The sequence below is a fragment of the Impatiens glandulifera genome, chromosome 1 (genome assembly GCF_907164915.1).
Source record: "Impatiens glandulifera chromosome 1, dImpGla2.1, whole genome shotgun sequence".
Lineage (NCBI taxonomy): Eukaryota > Viridiplantae > Streptophyta > Magnoliopsida > Ericales > Balsaminaceae > Impatiens > Impatiens glandulifera.
In genome coordinates this window covers 78659700-78679716 of record NC_061862.1, presented here as the reverse complement: position 1 = coordinate 78679716, position 20017 = coordinate 78659700, and the positions used below count along the sequence as shown (strand labels likewise).

At 33.8% G+C, this 20017-nt stretch overlaps 1 protein-coding gene across 1 annotated transcript; it reads left to right on the top strand.

Moving 5' to 3' along the window:
• Positions 1 to 351: 351 nt before the first annotated feature.
• Positions 352 to 19840, top strand: LOC124919024 (UDP-glucose:glycoprotein glucosyltransferase). The gene is made up of 37 exons (XM_047459136.1): positions 352 to 763; positions 879 to 1322; positions 1944 to 2097; positions 3694 to 3865; positions 4199 to 4272; positions 4836 to 4932; positions 5031 to 5143; positions 5291 to 5406; positions 7012 to 7069; positions 7192 to 7344; positions 7657 to 7755; positions 7857 to 8006; positions 8418 to 8486; positions 9941 to 10029; positions 10154 to 10316; positions 10633 to 10767; positions 10852 to 10957; positions 11052 to 11146; positions 11231 to 11343; positions 11436 to 11646; positions 12925 to 12993; positions 13092 to 13237; positions 13326 to 13427; positions 13770 to 13917; positions 14520 to 14576; positions 14664 to 14794; positions 14887 to 14975; positions 15454 to 15806; positions 15907 to 15981; positions 16080 to 16144; positions 16859 to 16961; positions 17045 to 17203; positions 17277 to 17417; positions 17999 to 18042; positions 18135 to 18249; positions 18335 to 18487; positions 19258 to 19840. Exons 1-37 carry the CDS (start codon positions 600 to 602, stop codon positions 19435 to 19437), a joined length of 4905 nt encoding a protein of 1634 aa, XP_047315092.1. The 5' UTR covers positions 352 to 599; the 3' UTR covers positions 19438 to 19840.
• Positions 19841 to 20017: the final 177 nt, after the last annotated feature.

The window sequence follows — 20017 nt, the reverse complement described above, 5'->3', positions numbered from 1 at the left end:
ATATATATATATATATATATATATATCCCATAAATCTGAATGGAAAATGAAATATCTCACTACATCTCAGTGACGTGCTATCAACTAATCAGCTATTGACACGTAGGATTAAAGAAATCTCTTAATTTCAGATTATTTTATTGAAAAAAATACATATTTTTTTTACAAATAATAAAAAACCTATTTAATTAAATGTTATATCATTTATACTTACTTATATGCGAAATAAAAAATTGATTTTTATAATTTGTTTAACATATAATGAATGACACGTGTGTCGGAAAGATTATTCGGCCTAATAAGTCGGTTAACATTTCAAGATTCCACTGAACCCTAGCTCGATTAAAAAAAAAAAAAAGGAAACAAGAGAGACAAAGTATCGTACTTAGTCTGTTGTGCTGCAATTCGGACTCAAAAGCTCGAAAGCGAGTCGTCTCCGTCAACTCCCACTCACTCTACAAAGCATTGATCGGCCTGATGATCTATCAGAAACCTGAGATTTTTGTAATTCAAGTTTGAGTTGACGGAGTTTTAGCCAATGGTTATTATTACCTGATCAATCAGGGAAATTCATACACTAATCATTTTTGTTTTCTGTAATGGAAACCCACTTCAGATCTGTGTTTCCTGGACTGATCATTGTTCTCACTGTTCTTCTCTTTGTTTTTGGGAATTCGGCAAATGGGGAAGTTAGCCGCCCGAAGAATGTTCAGGTAGCTCTCCGGGCTAGATGGAGTGGAACTCCAATTCTAATTGAAGCTGGGTATGTATTCATTTCGTTTTCTATTGCATTTCATATTGTACCAGAATTGCAGGTTAATGAGCCAGCTTTCATATGTCAGTTCTGAATGAAATGATATCATTGTTTTTTTTAACAGGGAATTGTTGTCCAAACAAAGAAAAGACCTATACTGGGAATTTATTGATCTTTGGCTTGGTAGTGAACAAGGAAATGATGCTTCCAATACAGCCAAAGATTGCTTCAAGGAAATTTTGAAGCATGGGCAATCTCTTATGAGTCAGTCTCTAGGATCTGTTTTCGAATTTTCTCTTGCTTTACGATCAGCATCTCCAAGAGTAGTTCTTTATCGGCAATTGGCAGAAGAGTCCCTTTCTTCTTTCCCTGTGGTAGCTGATATTGATACAAGCTCTTTGGGAGGACTTACTGAATCAAACGATGGCTTGAAAGACAAGAAGTCTGAGCCATTGCTTGTGGGTTTGAACCCGAGAAGTCCTGGTAATAAATGTTGCTGGGTAGATACCGGTGATAAACTTTTTTTTGATGTTCTTGAGATGGAGCAGTGGTTTCAGAATCCTTCTGAGTAAGTGCTTGTACACTTTTTATGTCTTCCTAATTTCTTCCTTTAACACTTGTATTAGGGTTTGGTATAATAGAGGAGAATAGTTCTTGAAGATAGATTATGTAAAGCAGTTCCTGAAGTATTAGTTAGGATGTAAAAGAGGACACAAGTTAGTAAAAAGTTGATATAGTTGTATAAATAGTTGATATAGTTGGTTCCAGCTGGTTTGTTGTGGTTCACTGGATAGCTCATGGCAGTTAACCCGCTTGTGGGAGTCGGCCATGAGCAGGTTCCATTTGATTAGGTTTTCGATTCTCCATTTATTTCCATTTCTCTTTGTTCCTTTTTTGTTTTCTCATTCTTTCATGTACATTACACTTTCTTTTGTTTTTCTTTTAATGAAATGAACTTTGTTAAAAAAATAAAGTAAAAATAGATTGATATCAAGGCATGGATATGAATGGAGTTCAAAATGCTTTTCAGCTATGGAAGTTCCCCATGGTTCTCTTATCTAATAGGGCTCAGACTGTTCCTTTCTAATCTCTTTCTTTGGAACTATATGGTTTCTGTTACAAAACCCTTCTTTAGAAGCGTACCAAAAAGCTTCCAGGTTAGTTATAATATCACTCTGTTCATTTTCAGATCTGGAAACTCATTCCAGCAGCCAGAGTTTTATGACTTTGATCATGTTCATTACTATTCAAGTAGTGGAAGTCCTGCTGCAATTCTCTATGGAGCTCTTGGGACAGAATGCTTCAAGAAATTTCATGTCGCTCTGGTAGCAGCAGCTAAAGTGGTAAACTCCTTGATATTATTCTTTTTCTTTGCATGTGTTTTGTTATCAATTTCATTGTGCATTGACAAGGACCAGTGAACTACATGCCTATCCCCGAGCAAAAAAAATCATAGTCTCAAAAAAAGAAGGAAAAAGAAGAAGACAATAGGCCTATTTCGAAAAATCTCATTCTATTCTAAAAACTTGAATAAAAGCTGTCATATCAATGGTAACTGTTTTCAACTTCAAATTAAAGCTCTCATATATGATGTCAACATTAAGAATTAACCTCACCCCTACTTTACATCTTACCAAATAGGCCCAAGTACCTAGCTTCTTGATCATAATTAGCACAATAATTAGCAAAGATTAGTTTACTTAATATTTCCTCTTGTTGGTTGCCTAGTTGTTTTCTGATTGTAGTGATTAAGCACAAGAATTTAACCATAGTTGTTCTCGAATGAACCATATTTTCCCCTTTTTGAAATAAGTAACCATGCTATTTTCTGCATAATCATTTCTGTTCAATCAATATCATGTACAATTTTCTTTTTAGAGAATCGGATGACATTTCTTTATGCCATTTGTCCAAATATTTTCCAACCTAGAGTTGCCAGTCAACATGAATACTAGAAGAAGAATGATAACTTTAAGCTGGAAAATGAAATGGATCAGGCAAGAGTTATTTTGAATTCCACACTTCTATTGTTCTTTGGCTCAAAGTAAAATAGTTGTAAGGGCACCATTAAGTACTAGGGTGCAAAACATCATCCCATTTGTCTCCTTCAACATGGGAAATACGTTTCTAATTGAACTAGGTGGGATCATTTACTCCCAAATACAAATTATCACTGTTGCTGAAATAAAGTTGTGGCCAAGTTCTGACATTTGAACAATATGACAGCAAATGCTGGATTAAAATACAGATGGAGTAATCAAAACAGAGAGTCAAGAAGTTACATTTTTTACCATCTGTTACTCTACAACTAAAAGCAGTTGTGATTAGCGGTTTCCCAGCTGAATTTGTGCAATATAATATTGATGCAATTGTTGCTAGACAATCACTTTTTTTTAAATGTAAAAAAGTATTATTTGCATTAGATAGGAGATTACAAAAAGGCTAAAATCTCATTCCTTCAATAAGTAAGAAAAACAAAAAAGAGAGGGGAAACCTCTTGACAATCCAGACTCCATTCTCCAAGTGCCAAAGGCAGAAACGATAACCAAAGGAGGCTATCAACAAATCGTCTATTAATTATCACGGCAACAATATTGAAAACCTCTCATCCCAAAACATTTCCACCTTTTAAAGATGAAAAACAGAATGATTTTATCCTTGCTAAGAGCTTTTCCTTCGAGCTAGATGATTGCTTGTTGCTAATAAATTATCAACAGAATGATGTTTGTCTTCAATACCCTATTTAAAATGTTCTGGTGATGTTGTTCATCCCTTCATATCATTATTAAGGGAATCACTCTGAATTAGGGCTTGACTTTATCAACATAACCATTTCTGGTAAATTTTATTTATTCACAATTATGCCTTTCCTTAACCATTTAGGCAGCCACTTCAAATCTCTTTAAGGATTTCTGCTAATAAATGCTTCATGTCCTTAGGGGAAGATAAGATATGTTCATAGACCTGTATTGCCTTCTGGTTGTGAGTTAAAAACTGGTAATTGTGGAGCTGTTGGCACAAAAGATCCGGTAAACTTAGGTGGTTATGGTGTTGAGCTGGCTCTGAAGAACATGGAATACAAGGCCATGGATGACAGTGCAATAAAGAAAGGTAATTTCCCGAGTCTCTTCACTGAACTAACCCATGAAATCAAATAAATATTGCTTGACGAGTATGGGCTTCTTGATCTAGCTTGTATATCATTGCGCTTCAAATGACAATTTAGCTTTACCTAGAAACTATATTGTAGTTGTATTTGATGATCATCATAGTTTCCATTAACTGTGGGAGAATTTTCCATTACTCATTGCTACCCCCATTTAATTCTATCTAATAAAAGAACTTGAACTCTTGGACATCATTATTATCTGCACCTCTATCTTGCAGGTTTTAGTACTGGTTTCTGTTTGTATCTTTTCTTAGATTTTCATTTTCAAGCTGCAGGTGTTACCCTTGAAGACCCTCATACTGAAGATCTCAGCCAAGAAGTTAGAGGATTCATCTTCTCCCGAATTCTTGTATGTTTCCCTAAACTCATTTTTTGCTTAGATTGCAAAAACCATATTTTAATCCGTGTCCATTTTCTTGCCTCTTTTATTAACGTTTCCCTAAATTCTTGTGTCCTTTTGCCTATTGTTTTTCCTCTATGAGGAATGTCATAGAAATCAAAAAATATTTGTGAAGTGGAGATGAATTTTATATCTTATGTCTTATTCAAAGAGATCAAGAACTTATTAAGTAACAAATACAAGAATAATCTATTAAGTAGTTTGTACAATTACAATAAATATGCCTGACTTACAGCTTATCATCTTTTCTCCATGCTTAGGAGTTAGCAGTGTAAGGTTAGTCATGTTGTCCTGTTAACTTTATTATGTATTAAAAATATTCCCCATGCATAGGCTGTTGGAACAAGGGACAGGATATTGATACTTATGAAATGTGGTTTTAATCTAAGGAAGGAGATACAATTATTTTAGCCTTTATAGAGCTGGTTGCACATGATTACTTTTAGGAGTATTCGTTAACATATTTAAGGTGCTCACTTGGACGATTTGGAAATAATATTCTCTATATGCAGGAACGCAAGCCCGAACTAACATCTGAGATAATGACTTTTAGAGATTATCTTTTGTCATCAACCATATCGGATACACTGGATATATGGGAATTGAAGGGTAAATTCATATTACTAGATAACTCAGTATGGAGGTGTGCTATGTTACTTTCAGAAATCATATAAATTTTATACTTTTCTTCATTGTTGCCCTTGTAGATTTAGGTCATCAAGCAGCTCAGAGAATAGTCCATGCTTCTGACCCATTGCAGTCCATGCAGGAAATAAACCAAAATTTCCCTAGTGTTGTCTCCTCCATTTCTCGAATGAAGGTGGAGTATGTTGTTCTTTGGACATATTTATATTCCATCAAGAAAAAAAACAAACGGAAAGAACTGCAAGTGCCTATAGCCAGAGTCCTGGATTTTTTGTCATCAATTTGTTAGATTGATAAACCTTGTGTATTTTCACTTGTGCAGCTGAATGAATCTGTTAAAGATGAAATACTAGCAAACCAGCGAATGATTCCTCCCGGCAAGTCTATAATGGCTGTGAATGGCGCCTTAATCAATATTGAAGATGTGGACCTATATCTGTATGCTTTTAAATCCCATATTTATATTTATTTCAATTGTGACTGCTGTTCCTTGAGAAATGCATTACATTCAGTGGATTTCTTCTCATGACAAAAAGTTGACACTGGAAGCATAGAGTGAGAAGCTAGAATGTTTTCATATAGATGAAACAAGAAGGATAGAAAGAGTAGAAATTATCAAAGAAGAGTGCACCTGAAAAAAATATGTATATTTTTTGTTAGAGAATTCCTTTGAAATTAGGTTTGGAGCATACAAATTAGGGGAAAGTATGTTCTGATTATAATAAGATGGGTAAGTTGAACATGCTCACCTTTTGGAATCAACAATCTTAGGTAGGCAATGGTTCAAATACCTTCTATTTTATGTGAACACATTATATATTTTGTTTGTTTGTTGCAGTTTGTTTGACCACAGGTCAATTTCTTCAATTTTATCTATAGAATGTCCACACGTCCATGAAAGGACAACTTTTGTCCACCGTTGGAGCTTGAGCTATCATTTTTGAGAAATCTCTATAACGTAATAGCTAACATAACAGTTTGAGTCTATTTAGCACGGATACTTAAAAAAAAAATTCGGAGTATCGGATACGGATACGACACGGATACGGATACGATACGGCAAAACGGGTATCGGATACGGCAAAAGAAGTGTCGTTGACTTTTTATGGAGTTGACCAATCCGATACGGTTTGGATACGGCTTGGATACGTTTTTGGATACGTTTTAGGTAATTTTTAAAAAGTAAAAATTTTAGGAGGACTGAAATGTTTAAAACAAAACTAACCCTAAACTAACATTTCCTCTTCTTGACTTAAACTTCCTTTATCTTACTTTATCTATCTTATGTGTTTCTTAGATAAACAAGATAAACTTAAAATTCACACCAAGTTATTAACCAACTATTAATATTTTTTAATTTTTTTAATTATAATTTTATATATATTTTTTTAATAATTTTTAATAATATGCGTATTCTAAACGTATCGTATCCTATATTTTCAAAACTTTCTGTATCGCCGTATCCGTATCGTATTTGATACGATACCCGTATCCGTATCCGTGCAACATAGGTTTGAGTCCTTTTCGTGGAGGATTAAGTGCCCAATTGAAGAGAAAATGTAAGCAGAAATATCTAGTCTAAGATTCAATGGAAGTATAAGCATTTATGGGTTCCTTATGTTCCAAGAATATATTGTTCTTTCTGTACCCATTTTTTTATAAATATTCAACATAAAATGGAAGTATAAGGTTAACTCTGTTCACATAAAAGGAGGATGAGGGAGTATTAATTGTAGGGTAAGTTCAGTTTCGTAACCAACACTCTATAGGGTAGGGAACAATTCCACCTTTAATGTAGGGTAGAAAAGATCCTGTCTGACTTACCATAATTTTGTCCCAGTAGTTATGGAATGATCACATTTAAAACAGATATAGGTTTACTTGGGAGGGGACCTCTAAATACGATGGCAAGTCATTATGTTAGTACATGACAGGTTGAACCCTAATAGAGATATATTATGTGGTTGGTCATGGTTCTGATTTTGACGGCATTTGCTAGTCCTTAATACTCAGATAACTTTGCTGGTTATACCGTTCTTGCAGATTGGTTGACATGATTCATCAAGAGTTGTCATTGGCTGATCAATATTCAAAGCTGAAGGTAGAATTCCAAATGTTCTTATTTCTGGATTGCTCTTGCAATGATTCATATGCGGAGCCGGAAATTTCTTGTTAAATACGGAAAGCAGGACCATTAACTTACTAAAGTTGCCTAACTTTTAGATTTCTCCAAGTACCATACGAGGACTTCTTTCAAGTCAACCTCCACCAGATTCGAATACATACCGTATTGATTTCCGGTCGGACCACCTTCATTACCTTAATAATTTGGAAGTGGATTCCATGTACGACCGGTGGCGGAGCAATTTAAACGAGGTATTTTCTAGATTCATTTTATTGCTTTCTTGTCCTATCTTCAGGTTGTTGATAGGATTACCAAGGTCTCCTTTGATGAAAGGAATAACCCCTTATCCCATCGTCAACTAAAATACCTTTACTTTATTTTTTAAACATTTTAAAATAGTAATTACAAATGATATTTTAGTCATTTAACACAAATAATCCACTTTTTAATCAAACAAGGTCCCCACCCCCCCAAAAAAAAGTTGGATTATTTGAAAAAAAAACTACATCAAACATGCTCCAAGTCTTACTGAAAGCTATATCCCTTTTGTTTCAATTCTGCAGATTTTGATGCCCGTCTTTCCTGGACAACTCCGTTATATCCGTAAGAACTTGTTTCATGCAGTTTTTGTCTTGGACCCTACTCCTTTATGTGGACTTGAGGCAAGATTCTCCTTAATGTCTTATACTCTCCCTTATATACTTGATACATGCTCCTTAGAGGAACTTATTAATCCCCCTCCTTATATTCATGTCTTCTTCAGTCGGTTGATATGATCCTTTCATTGTATGAGAACAATCTTCCTATGAGATTTGGGGTGATTTTATATTCCACAAAAGTCGTCGATATGATTGAAGCGAACGGTGGAGAACTGAAAGATGACATTCAGATTGAAGAAGATATGTCTAGTTTGGTATTGCTTTTCTCTCTACAGTGGTTATTGTTTCTGTCTATGATATTTTTTTCTCTCTATGGTGGGAAATGAATCATATGCATGCATTTGTTGGTTACAAATTTCCATTGGCTTATTGCTTACCACCCAAACAAGGACAATAATTACTTATTTTTACTGTTGATTGATGCAAGACACTGTTGGATTATAGATACAATAAGATTTTAGTTCTCCTTGTAAAATGCTGCATGTCTACCACACCTGATTTAATAACAAGAGGTTATTCTTTGAGGGGTTTAATAGTTGTTTATTTGACTTTTGAATAATTCCCAGGATGTACCTAGTTATATCATGCAGCTTTTTTTATTTGAGAAAAATATATCATCCAGCTTATGTTTCATTCACTTTCACTTTTTTTGTTCTCTTGTGCAGGTTATCCGTCTTTTTCTTTATATCAAGGAAAAATATGGAGCTCACATGGCCTTCCAGTTCTTGAGCAATGTGAGTAGCTTCATTTTAAGGATTTTCTGGTCATGGATGAAATTTAGATGTTTTTTTCCCTTCATTAACTATGTTTGAATAACACCATTTTCCTATTAAAGTATATCCATTTCTGTGTGCTTCAGAGGAAATCTTCACCACTTTGTGGGTCTTTTTTTATGTAATTACACCAGTAAATAGCATACAAGCATTACTATTGAATGGGATGGGTTTGTTGACGAGCAAGGTCAGCTATGAACTTGTGAGAGTACAAATATTAGAGCAAATAGAGAGCCCAAAAAATCAGATGCTTTAATCCTATCTTTATGATGATTCAGGATTATATGAAAATGGCTAAAATCAAAATTTGGGTTCATGATAGATTGCATAAGAAGAGGCATTTTTCCATCCCTTTTTTATATCAATAGGGAACTCCTTCCTGTCATTCATCCAGTTGTGACCGCTATTGTCCCTCTGTTACAATCCCATCTACAAAATAATATTCCATGTATCCAAAATTAAGTGAGAGATAGGAGTTTTGCATGTGCAAAGGAAGTTGAAAAGTTTTTCAAAATTGCCTTAAACTGGAAAAGATGAAATACTGATCAAAGAAGTTCAGAAAAAGTACTGGGAGTAATATATATCATGAGTGTCTTATCAACTCAAATGGAAAAAGGCGGTTGAGTTGCGACCATACCTAAAACTGCCATTTTGACATAGGAATAGATGGAATAACAATTATACAACATGGAATTCGAGACTTGGCTTAGCTGTTAGAAATTTCAACTCTGAACAAAATTGAAGAAAATAGTAGGAAGAAGAACTTTCTTCTATATATGATAATGATAATTATTACATTGGGCTCTATATATAATCATTAAGGACTATTCTAGAAGAGTAAGTCATAAAAGATAAATTAATAGGATAAAATATCAATGTATGAAGTTAGAATCTTCTTGTTGCAACCAGAAGTGGTTATCCACCATTTTCATCTAGAAGGTTGCCATGCCATCTGCCACATCATCTCCCACATCATCTTCCACATAGGAGTTCAAGGTTCAGTGCTCTCACCTATCAAACAATGAACATTACAACATATTTTGAGCCACTTGTTGTGAATGATATGCTATGATGTTGATATGGATGGATGGAAATACTGCCCTAGGAATATTTACTATGATCCCTTTTGTCTGCATTGGCCTCATCTTAGATGGACTTGAGTGTGTGGACGTTAACCTTGATATCACTAATTCATTTATGTGGTCGTATATACTTCCAATTTATTATTTTTAAAATGACTTGCTTTCAATAACTTATCCTTAGTTTGAGATAGAGGAGTCATTCTATAGACATTGACCAGGAAGAAATTTATCAAGATGCTCTTCCTATAAAATTACTGCTTTACGAAAAGTTGCAGAATCTATTTTATGCTGAAGTTAATAATGCTCGGCTAATAATCTTTTGACGTGTGCCAGTTGAATAGGTTAAGGCTTGAGGCAGACGATATTGCAGAGGATACTCTTGAGCCACACCTTATAGATGCAGCATTTGTAGACACAATATTGTAAGTTTATGTGGACTGTACAGTAGCATTATACAATGGATGAATTTTTGGTTTTAGATAGTATCTTAGAAATTTCTTCATTAATATCCGAAGTGGGTTTATTTACTTGAACCTTTGGATACAGACCAAAGGCAAAATCTCCTCCACAAGATACTTTATTGAAGCTACAAAAAGAGCAAGAATTCAGACAACTGTCTCATGAAAGCTCTATGTTTGTCTTCAAGCTGGGATTAGCTAAGCATAAGTGCTGTCTCCTAATGAATGGACTGCTTCATGATGTTAACGAGGTACTTCCTGAGACCTTTGCAACTTATTGATTATGTGTCTTTGTTCTATGCTATTGATGCATCTGTAGACTGTTCTCAATTTGTTTATGTCATATTTTCTTTCAAAGAGATGAGTTCATAGCATATGCATACTAAATCTTCAAGTGATTCATTTATTATTTGTTATAGAACTAAACACATGAATTATGGGACAATACATTTGTTACTTTGTCGGGTTGAGCGCTCCTGCTGCATTCTTTCTGTAGACTCTGTTTCATCCTTACTATGTACTTTACAATGACAGAATAAGATAGTTTAATTTTTATCACTCTTTCAGGAAGCTCTTCTGAGCGCCATGAACGAAGAGTTGCCCAGAATACAGGAACAAGTTTATTATGGACAAATCGGTTCCCATACGGATGTGCTCAACAAATTTCTATCAGAAAGTGGTATTAAGCGCTACAACCCACAGGTATTGACAGAGAGATATCTCTTCTCTTGTAATATAATTTGTGATTTGAGTTAATTTGCTTAACCTTCTGATTTTATAATGTAGATTATGGCAGATGGCAAGGTCAAACCAACATTTGTTTCTCTCTCTGCAGCAGCCCTTGGAAAGGAATCTGTGCTAAATGGTGTCAGCTATTTGCACTCACCTGAAAGTAAGTTAATGAAAAGAAAATTATCAGTTTACCTTATTTGATATATTTCAGCCATAATATTGATTTTTATTGTCTTGGTTGAAAACTCGTTCAGCTGCAGATGACATAAAGCCAGTGACTCATCATCTTGCTGTTGAGGTCACGTCAATAAAAGGAGTGAAGTTTCTTCGTGAAGGAATACAGTACTTGGTAATATTGTGTAGAAGGCAATGCGATATTTTCTGCATTTATGAGATTTTGGTTTCATCCTTGACTAGTCCTACCTTGTTACAGAAGGAGGGTACAAAAATTGGTCGGCTCGGTGTTCTATTTACTGCCAAGCTGGATGCTGATTTGCTTAGTCTTCTTTTTGTAAAGGCTTTTCAAACCACAGCATCAGCATACAGGTATACTATGTTATTAGTCCATATGGAAATTTGCTACTTTTCAATCTCTTGTGTGGCTCCTAACATTATCTACCTTTGTTCACTATATGCAGTAATAAACCCGGGGTTTTGACTTTCTTGGATCAGCTTTGCTCATTGTATGAGATCGAATTCATGCATCAATCTTCTGTAGTTGCTGAAAGCAAACAGGGATTTGTTGATAAAGTCTGTGATATAGCTGATGCTAATGGATTATCATCTAAGGCCTATAAAGCAGCTCTCTCTGATCTCTCTCTTCAAGAATTGAGAAGTCATTTGAATGAGGTATATGATTTGACTGAAATAATGTACTGCCAGAATTTGCTGAAATCAATTATTCTCATTGATTTGCTATTGATAACATTCCATTTTTAGAATTGTTTCCTTCCAAGATAATTCTACAATTATATTTATATATTTTGTATTTTCAAGTGTGTGATCATGCCCTTCAACTGAACAAATGAACTATTGATCATATGAAGTGTCCTCATTTAAAAATGGCAGTAATAATTCACAAAAACCCTTGCTAGTATATGATCTTGTTTATTTGATAACAAGAACAACGGATATGACGACTTATCCCTGTGTATCTACTACATATTGTTTCTGAAAGCTTTTTTATTCCTTGCCAACAGACTATTGTTTTTCCATAATTTTATTGTTGCAGTTTTTGATTCAGAGATGAAATATATTTCATGTAGATTGTTCAATCTCCTAAGTTTATAATTATTTGAAATTTGAACTTCAATTTCTAAATATTCCAATTATAAATGATTACAGTCTTTCTCTTTCTCTCTACTTTTCCCTTTCATTGAATTTTCTTAATAGTACTCTTATGATTATCTCTTTTATGTAATTATCATGGTATCTCTATACCCATGGTCAATTGTTAGAATTATCTAGTTTTTCACAATATAATTACAGGGTGAATTGTTTAAATGACTAGTTTATCTTATTTGATAGCAAAACTCAAGCTTATGAAACTTCACATATTGTACAAGATATCTAATTTTATATCCACACAGACAAATGAGAAATTGTGTATTCCAAAATTTTTCCAATCTGAAATTATTAAAACAAAATGGATATAGTTGATGTTTGCATTTATGTTTGATTGTACACTCCACTTAGTAATCCAAGAACCTAAATATCAGTCTGACTAGTTATATCCAACCACACTTCAAAATTAATTATTCTATTTTGAAACAAGATATTTTTCAGTTAGATAGAGATCTGTTGTCCTTTTTATTTATATGTTAAACATAAGTTCCTTTAATCTGAAAATAAATTTCTTCACATGTTACAAGAGGATTGAATGTGCTTGAACTTTTGGATGTTAGAGGTTGTCAATTGTCATGTTTGGTATCTTTCTCCAGCTAGTTTGTGCAGTAGGGATACAAAGTCATGAAACCAGAAATGAAATTCAAATAAATCACTTTTTTCTGTAATATAAATTAGCCTTTATCATGACATTCTGTATGTTGTATTGATGCATATCATGAGATAATTGGATGGAAGAATATGAGAAAATAATAAGTATCCATGTCTCTGGGTGGCATGTAGGTTTCACAATTTTTGTCCAGGCAACTTGGACTTGATTCTGGAGCAAATGCAGTAATCACAAATGGACGGGTAGGTTTTGTTCCAGAAGCTGAAGGTTTAGTTTAATTCTTATTTGATTGTACTAAGGATGTTGGTATCATTTTTTAATGCCTACCTCAATTTATCAGGTTGTGTCTCTTGCCAACAACAGTATGCTTTTGAGTCCTGATCTACAGCTTCTCGAATCTGTGGAGTTTAAGCAGAGAATAAAACATGTCATGGAAATCATTGAAGAAGCCAAGTGGGAGGATGTTGATCCTGATACCTTAACAAGGTTTGTTGGGTTTCATTTTACGTGATTGGAGTTCATTTTACATGAAGCCATTTGGGCTTCACACTAACTAATTAAATGCATCTTGCAGTCAATTTATCAGTGATATCATAATGTTTGTCTCATCTTCAATGGCCACAAGAGAGCGAAGCTCAGAAAGTGCACGCTTTGAGGTTTTGAATGCAAAATACAGGTGAGGGATTAGTTCTTTTGAATATAATCTGAAGAATTAAATTGATTGTTATTCTCTTTCTGTTATTTTAATTCTCCTTTTTTTTAATATAAAAAAACCTTTATTCATGTCTTGATATCTGATTGTAGGGAAGTTGTTGATATTGATGGAATTGTATAAGATTGCTTCATTTTTTTTTTGTGACATGTAAATTAAGGGAGGTTGCATAGTGTACAAAGTCATGTTGGTTTTGAACATTTATAGAAAACGGAAGGATCGTGTTCTAGGCATTCATGTTTAGGAGGATAACCTATTGTACGCCAGTTCAAGAATCTGATAACTCTTCTCTATTTTTTTTGGCAGCGCCGTTATTTTGCAAAATGAGAACTCTGCAATTCATATTGATGCTGTTATTGATCCCCTGAGTTCTTCTGGTCAAAAGTTGTCTTCGCTTCTTCGGATACTTTGGAAATCCATCCAACCAAGCATGAGGCTTGTACTCAATCCCATCGTGAGTTTATTCTCAATTTTTTAGCCACTGCTGTGATTTCTTGCTAGTTTTGCATATAGCAGAAAAGCTGTTTTGGTCAAATTGTCACCAAATGATGACCTTGCTTTCAACTTCAGTCAAATATGGTTTATTTGGATTTAACACTATCCCATCAACAATCACTTCTTTCATTCCACCATTCAAATTATTAACTAAAACACCAAAATACCCTTATTCTTTATAACATTTTAAAATATTAAATACTAGGGGCCAGGGCTATTTTAGTCATTTAACTAAAATAACCCAAATAAACTATTTTTCATCAAACAAGTTTTTTTATTTAAATAAAAAAGCATATCAGATTCAAAGAACCCCAGATCAAACAAGCCCTTGGTTACATATCTTTGCGAAAAAAATCCTCTCAAAAACCCTGAGATAAACTGCTAAATTTGCTTGATTTAGTATCTCCATTTGTGTTGTTTGTGGATTTCTCTAACAACCCCTCCTTCATGTGGTCCTTATGGTTGTGTGAAGAATAGTTGAATCATTTGTTTGCTTGTTTTGCGGTTGACTAAGTGCTTATGTCCTAAAGAACTGATATGGCGGTGGTTTCTCCATTGCAGAGTTCCTTGTCGGACCTTCCTCTCAAGAATTACTATAGATATGTTGTACCATCAATGGTAACGACTAACGAGCTTGCTTTCTGTTTTCTTGTCGCTGATTTTTTCGTTATTGATCCTAATCACTGTTTTACCATTGCTTCATAGGATGATTTCAGCAGTACTGATGATACAGTGCATGGTCCAAAAGCCTTTTTTACCAATATGCCTTTGCACAAAACACTCACCATGAACCTTGATGTACCTGAGCCATGGCTTGTTGAACCTGTTGTGGCCATGTATAAGCTTATATCTAATTCAAATATTATTTGTTTTTTTTACTGCAACTATTTTTATTCTTATGTTTTGCTGGTTTTATGTCAATTTCCAGTCATGACCTCGATAACATATTGCTTGAGAACCTGGGCGACACAAGAACTCTGCAAGCTGTGTTTGAGCTAGAAGCTTTGGTTCTTACTGGTATAGTTTCTGGTCCGAGAAATTGTCTTTTTTTATATTAATCTTTGATTCACGTCTTTATTATTTATAATAAGCCCTCGGTTAAGTCAAACATCCTTAAGGCTGTGTTAGTTTACATGGAATCAGAATTGAATTATATTTAAGTTCTTATGTTCGGAGAAATCATTAGAATTGTAACTCTTAACGATATTTAATCCTATTCTTTTATTCTTCTCTACTATTAATATATACAAATTACAAAATTAGTAAAATACTTTATTTTTTTTGTTTAATATTAATATATGCAATGAGATAATGCTAGTAAAATAAAATACAATGGAAATTGTATAATGTCCCTAGAGATGGAATTGAAACTGATTTATAATTCCAATTCTAATTCGTTATTTCAAGTCCTCAAACGAACATCCCAAATACTTATGCATAATTAATACACAGAAATTATTAATTAAGTCTAACTTTATATGTGGACAATACATAGGTCATTGCTCAGAGAAAGATCAGGAACCGCCTCGTGGACTTCAATTGATACTTGGAAGTAAAATCAACCCACACATGGTTGATACCATTGTAATGGCCAATTTGGGTTATTGGCAAATGAAAGTATCTCCTGGGGTTTGGTACTTGCAGCTTGCTAATGGTAGAAGTTCTGAGATCTATGCTCTGAAGGGAGATGTTGATGTAGGTCAAAACACTGTTTTGTCAAAACGAATCACCATTAATGATTTGAGGGGTAAGGTAGTTCATATGGAAGTCGTGAAGAAGAAGGGGAAGGAGCGTGAGAAATTACTTCTTTCATCTGATGATGATAAACATTCAGCAGAGAAGAAAAGAGTTAGCACATCATATAATCAAACCTGTTTTGTTTCTCTTTTGAGAGCTTTTATTGTGGATAAGTTTGTTTACTTCTTTTATTTATCATACATCAATACAGGGTAACAGTTGGAATAATAATCTTTTGAAGTGGGCATCTGGATTTATTAGTGGCAGTGAACAGTCAATAAAGAATGTAAGAGTTTTTTTTGTAATTTATTTTCTTACTTATATCCATATTTCAGTTGAATAATTTTTCTTGACTAATTTGTTTCAACTACAATTTTTCTCCAGGAGAATGAAGTTCATGGAAGGCATGAGAAAACAATCAATATTTTTTCTGTAGCCTCTGGACACTTGTAAGATTTATACCCGTGGTTTTAGCCTTTTGGATGCATATATTTATTTTATTCTGAACATGTATAAGCTCATTTTTTTATTTCTCTTAAATTGAATAACTAAAAGAAAATTCAATATTAAACTCGAACATGGAGATATTCACGAGCTGAACAATTATGCCTCACTATACCTTTATATATATATTTGAAATATCCTAAAAACACTTTTCTTGCCAGTTATATTGTATTTATCTTGTTGTCCAGAACTTACAAAGAAGGCTAATTTGGGGAGCTGGTCTATTTTTGTTATTTGTTTGTACAAAATGATGTTGAGCCTTAAAATGCCTTTCCACCCAAGCTCTCAACTGAAAGTTTCACCAATCAAGCATTGATCCCCCATAAAACCCATCTTCAGTGTCTTGTGGCTTGTTTGATTTTGGGCTATTTTGGAAATAATTTGAAAATAATCGTGTTTGAAGAAAAAGTGGGTTATTTGGGTCAAATGACCAAAATACCATAGTATTTATTTGATTATTCTTTTTAAATGTTATAAAATAATGATAATTTGAATTGTTTTATGGAAAAATTGATATGCTGATGAGTTTATGTGATGTTGGATTATTTGGATTTAATTCAAATATCCCACATCAAACAAGCCCCAAGGTTCTTCAACCCTCTTCTTGCACATCCTAAGATATCCAATCTAATGATTTTGCTCTTTATTTGGTTTTGCAGATATGAACGTTTTTTGAAAATCATGATTCTGACTGTCCTCAAGAACACCAATAGACCAGTGAAATTCTGGTTTATAAAGAACTACCTTTCACCTCAGTTTAAGGTTCTGATATCTATCTTCTTTTACAAATTAAGCCTTTTAATATTCTTTAATAATCCATATGTTGATTAGCATTATTTTTGCAGGATGTGATTCCACACATGGCCAGAGAATACGGTTTTGAGTATGAGTTGATTACGTACAAGTGGCCAACTTGGCTACATAAGCAGAAAGAGAAACAAAGAATTATATGGGCTTATAAGATCCTATTCCTTGATGTCATATTTCCTCTCTCCTTGGAAAAGGTACACTCGTACCTTAGTCATGTTATGTCTTCAAATTTTGTTTTTTTTTGCTAAATGTTCTATTCGTTTGTAGGTTATATTTGTGGACGCAGATCAAATCGTCCGAACTGATATGGGTGAACTTTATGATATGGATATCAAAGGGCGACCTCTTGCATATACTCCTTTTTGTGACAATAACAAAGATATGGACGGGTATCGATTTTGGAAGCAGGTATATAACCCCTAAACCAAAATAAAAGAAAGAAAGGAGAGACCAAAGGTCTTCGGTTCCACTCTCACTAAGAACGTGCTGATTTAAGTAGGAGGCCTTGGCGGTTTGGATCATGCTAGCTTCCTCTAAGGAATAAATCTTGGTCACAAAAAAAAAAGAAAAAAAATGAACCACCAAGGGTAGCTCTCAAGTAGTAGGAGTCTTGAACTAAGAGGTTTAGAGTTAGGGGTCTTAGGCTCGATTCCCACTTGAAAGCACCTTGACCCCTTGTTGGATGTTCGTGCTAGCTTTCTTCAGGGAATAAACCCTGGTCACAAAAAAACAGTAAAACAAAATATAGCCACCAAGTGTTGTAGCTCAAGTAGTAGGAGTCTTGAACTAAGAGGCTGATGTCTTAGGTTCGATTTCCTCTTGAAAACACCTTGACCCTATCTGGTTGGATGATATGCTAGCCCCTCCTCAAAGGAAAAAAAAAAGACTGTTAAAACAGAAAAGGAAAAAAGAACATGCATTTGCGTTTGTTAGACAATGGCATTTGCATTGATGCTCATTACTTCTTTTTTTCACTTCTTGAATAATAGGGTTTCTGGAAGGACCATTTGCGTGGAAGGCCATACCATATAAGGTAGGAAATCTTGAACAAGACCATATTGATGTGTTCATTTATTCTATCTTAAGACAGGGAAAATAATGGTTTCATTTGGATTTTCTTTGTAGTGCTTTATATGTTGTTGATTTGGTCAAGTTCCGAGAGACGGCTGCAGGAGATAATCTGAGAATAATTTATGAGACGCTTAGCAAGGATCCAAACAGTCTTTCCAATCTAGATCAGGTAATTAAGAAGAAAAAGAAGAGGGGATGATTTAGTAGAGATAAAACAGTGAAGTATTAATTCATTTTGACCATCTTCTTTCCAGGATCTTCCAAACTATGCTCAACACACTGTCCCCATCTTCTCTCTTCCTCAAGAATGGTTATGGTGTGAATCATGGTGTGGAAATGCCACTAAAACTAAGGCAAAAACAATTGATCTCTGCAATAATCCCATGACAAAGGAACCAAAGCTTCAGGTGAGGATATTTTCTCTAAACCTGAACATTCTCTTTTTTTTAAGAGTTTTTATTTTATTTTGATAAAGTGAATCTCATTAAATGGGGTAATGGGGGAGGAAGTGGAATCCATTTTGGCTTGTTGTTTAGGAAATTAAAAAGAATAACGTTTTGGACTCTAGGTCATTCAATCCTTAAGCCTGGTTTGTTTTTTATTATTTACTCAATAATCTTTTTGATTATTTTTTATCAAATAGTAACAAAATTACACTTATTGTTTGAATATTTCTGTAATATTTTTTTTTTTGAAAAACGGTTAGAACCATTTCATTAAAATCTCAAAAGTGAAACAGTTAGAAATTAATGCTAGACAAACCCTAGCTATGATTAAGGATGACAATCAAAAGACCCTAAACAAAACTGATTGGTAACCTTCATACATTCTTAAAAAAAATAGAGATTATAAATGATACTAAATATCAAAATATAGGTTAAGCTTGTTTGATGTAGGGCTATTTGATCCAAAATAATGGATTATATGGGGTGATTTGGGTTAAATGACTAAATTATTCTTTTGTATTTAATATATTAAAATGTTATAAAATTAAAGTAATTGTAGTTTAGCATTTTAATCGATGACATGTCGATGATGGAATAAGGGGTTATTTGTATTATATCACTTCATCAAACAACACCTAGAACTACTGTAACACTAAAATCATATCTCCTGCAGAAATGAGCTTGGAGTTGGATTATAATTTCAATAAAATTTGTATTATTTTTTATCTCAGGGTGCTAAAAGAATAGTCTTGGAGTGGCCAGATCTCGATCAGGAAGCAAGACACTTTACTAGCCAAATCTTGGGCGAGGACATTGATCCTCAATTACAGGTAATAGGGTCTATTAGTCAGACTCCCGAATCAGTTAATGACCCTTCGTCTGAAGAATCGGAATCAAAGGCTGAACTATGATCGATGCACGAAACTATACTAAAATCACGGCTTTCGAGTGAATATAGATTGAAGGATCATATCATTTTTATCAGGTTTTCACCAGCTTTTGATTTAAAACTTTTTATGTTAAAATGATAGAAAGAGCCGCTCACTTAACCACAAAGGGTGTTAGGAAATATGCAAACCTTGTGGAATTTTGTGTTTATTCTAGACTGAAGAAGTCCATATTGAATTTTAAATTAACTTCTATAATGTATCTGCATCAAGATTAGATAAGCTTAGAATTTCAGTTTAGTTCATGAATTTTGGTGCATTATGATCATCATTATCATGAAATGACTTCTTTTTCTTTTTGTTATTTTGCACTGTTTTGTTTATGAAAAATAAGGGTTTAATGGAATGCTTTCGATTCAGCTGTTGATCCGCATTGTTTTTTATTATTATTATTATTATTTTTCGGGGTTTTAGCAAAGATTAATTGAATGCTTTCAGTTTGGCAAAGATTATTGATTAAAAATTATAATGTCTCAACCATTTAGTGTAGCTCAAGTTCAGTTATCATGGAAAGCATATTGAATAAAGTCTCACTTTTAACTTA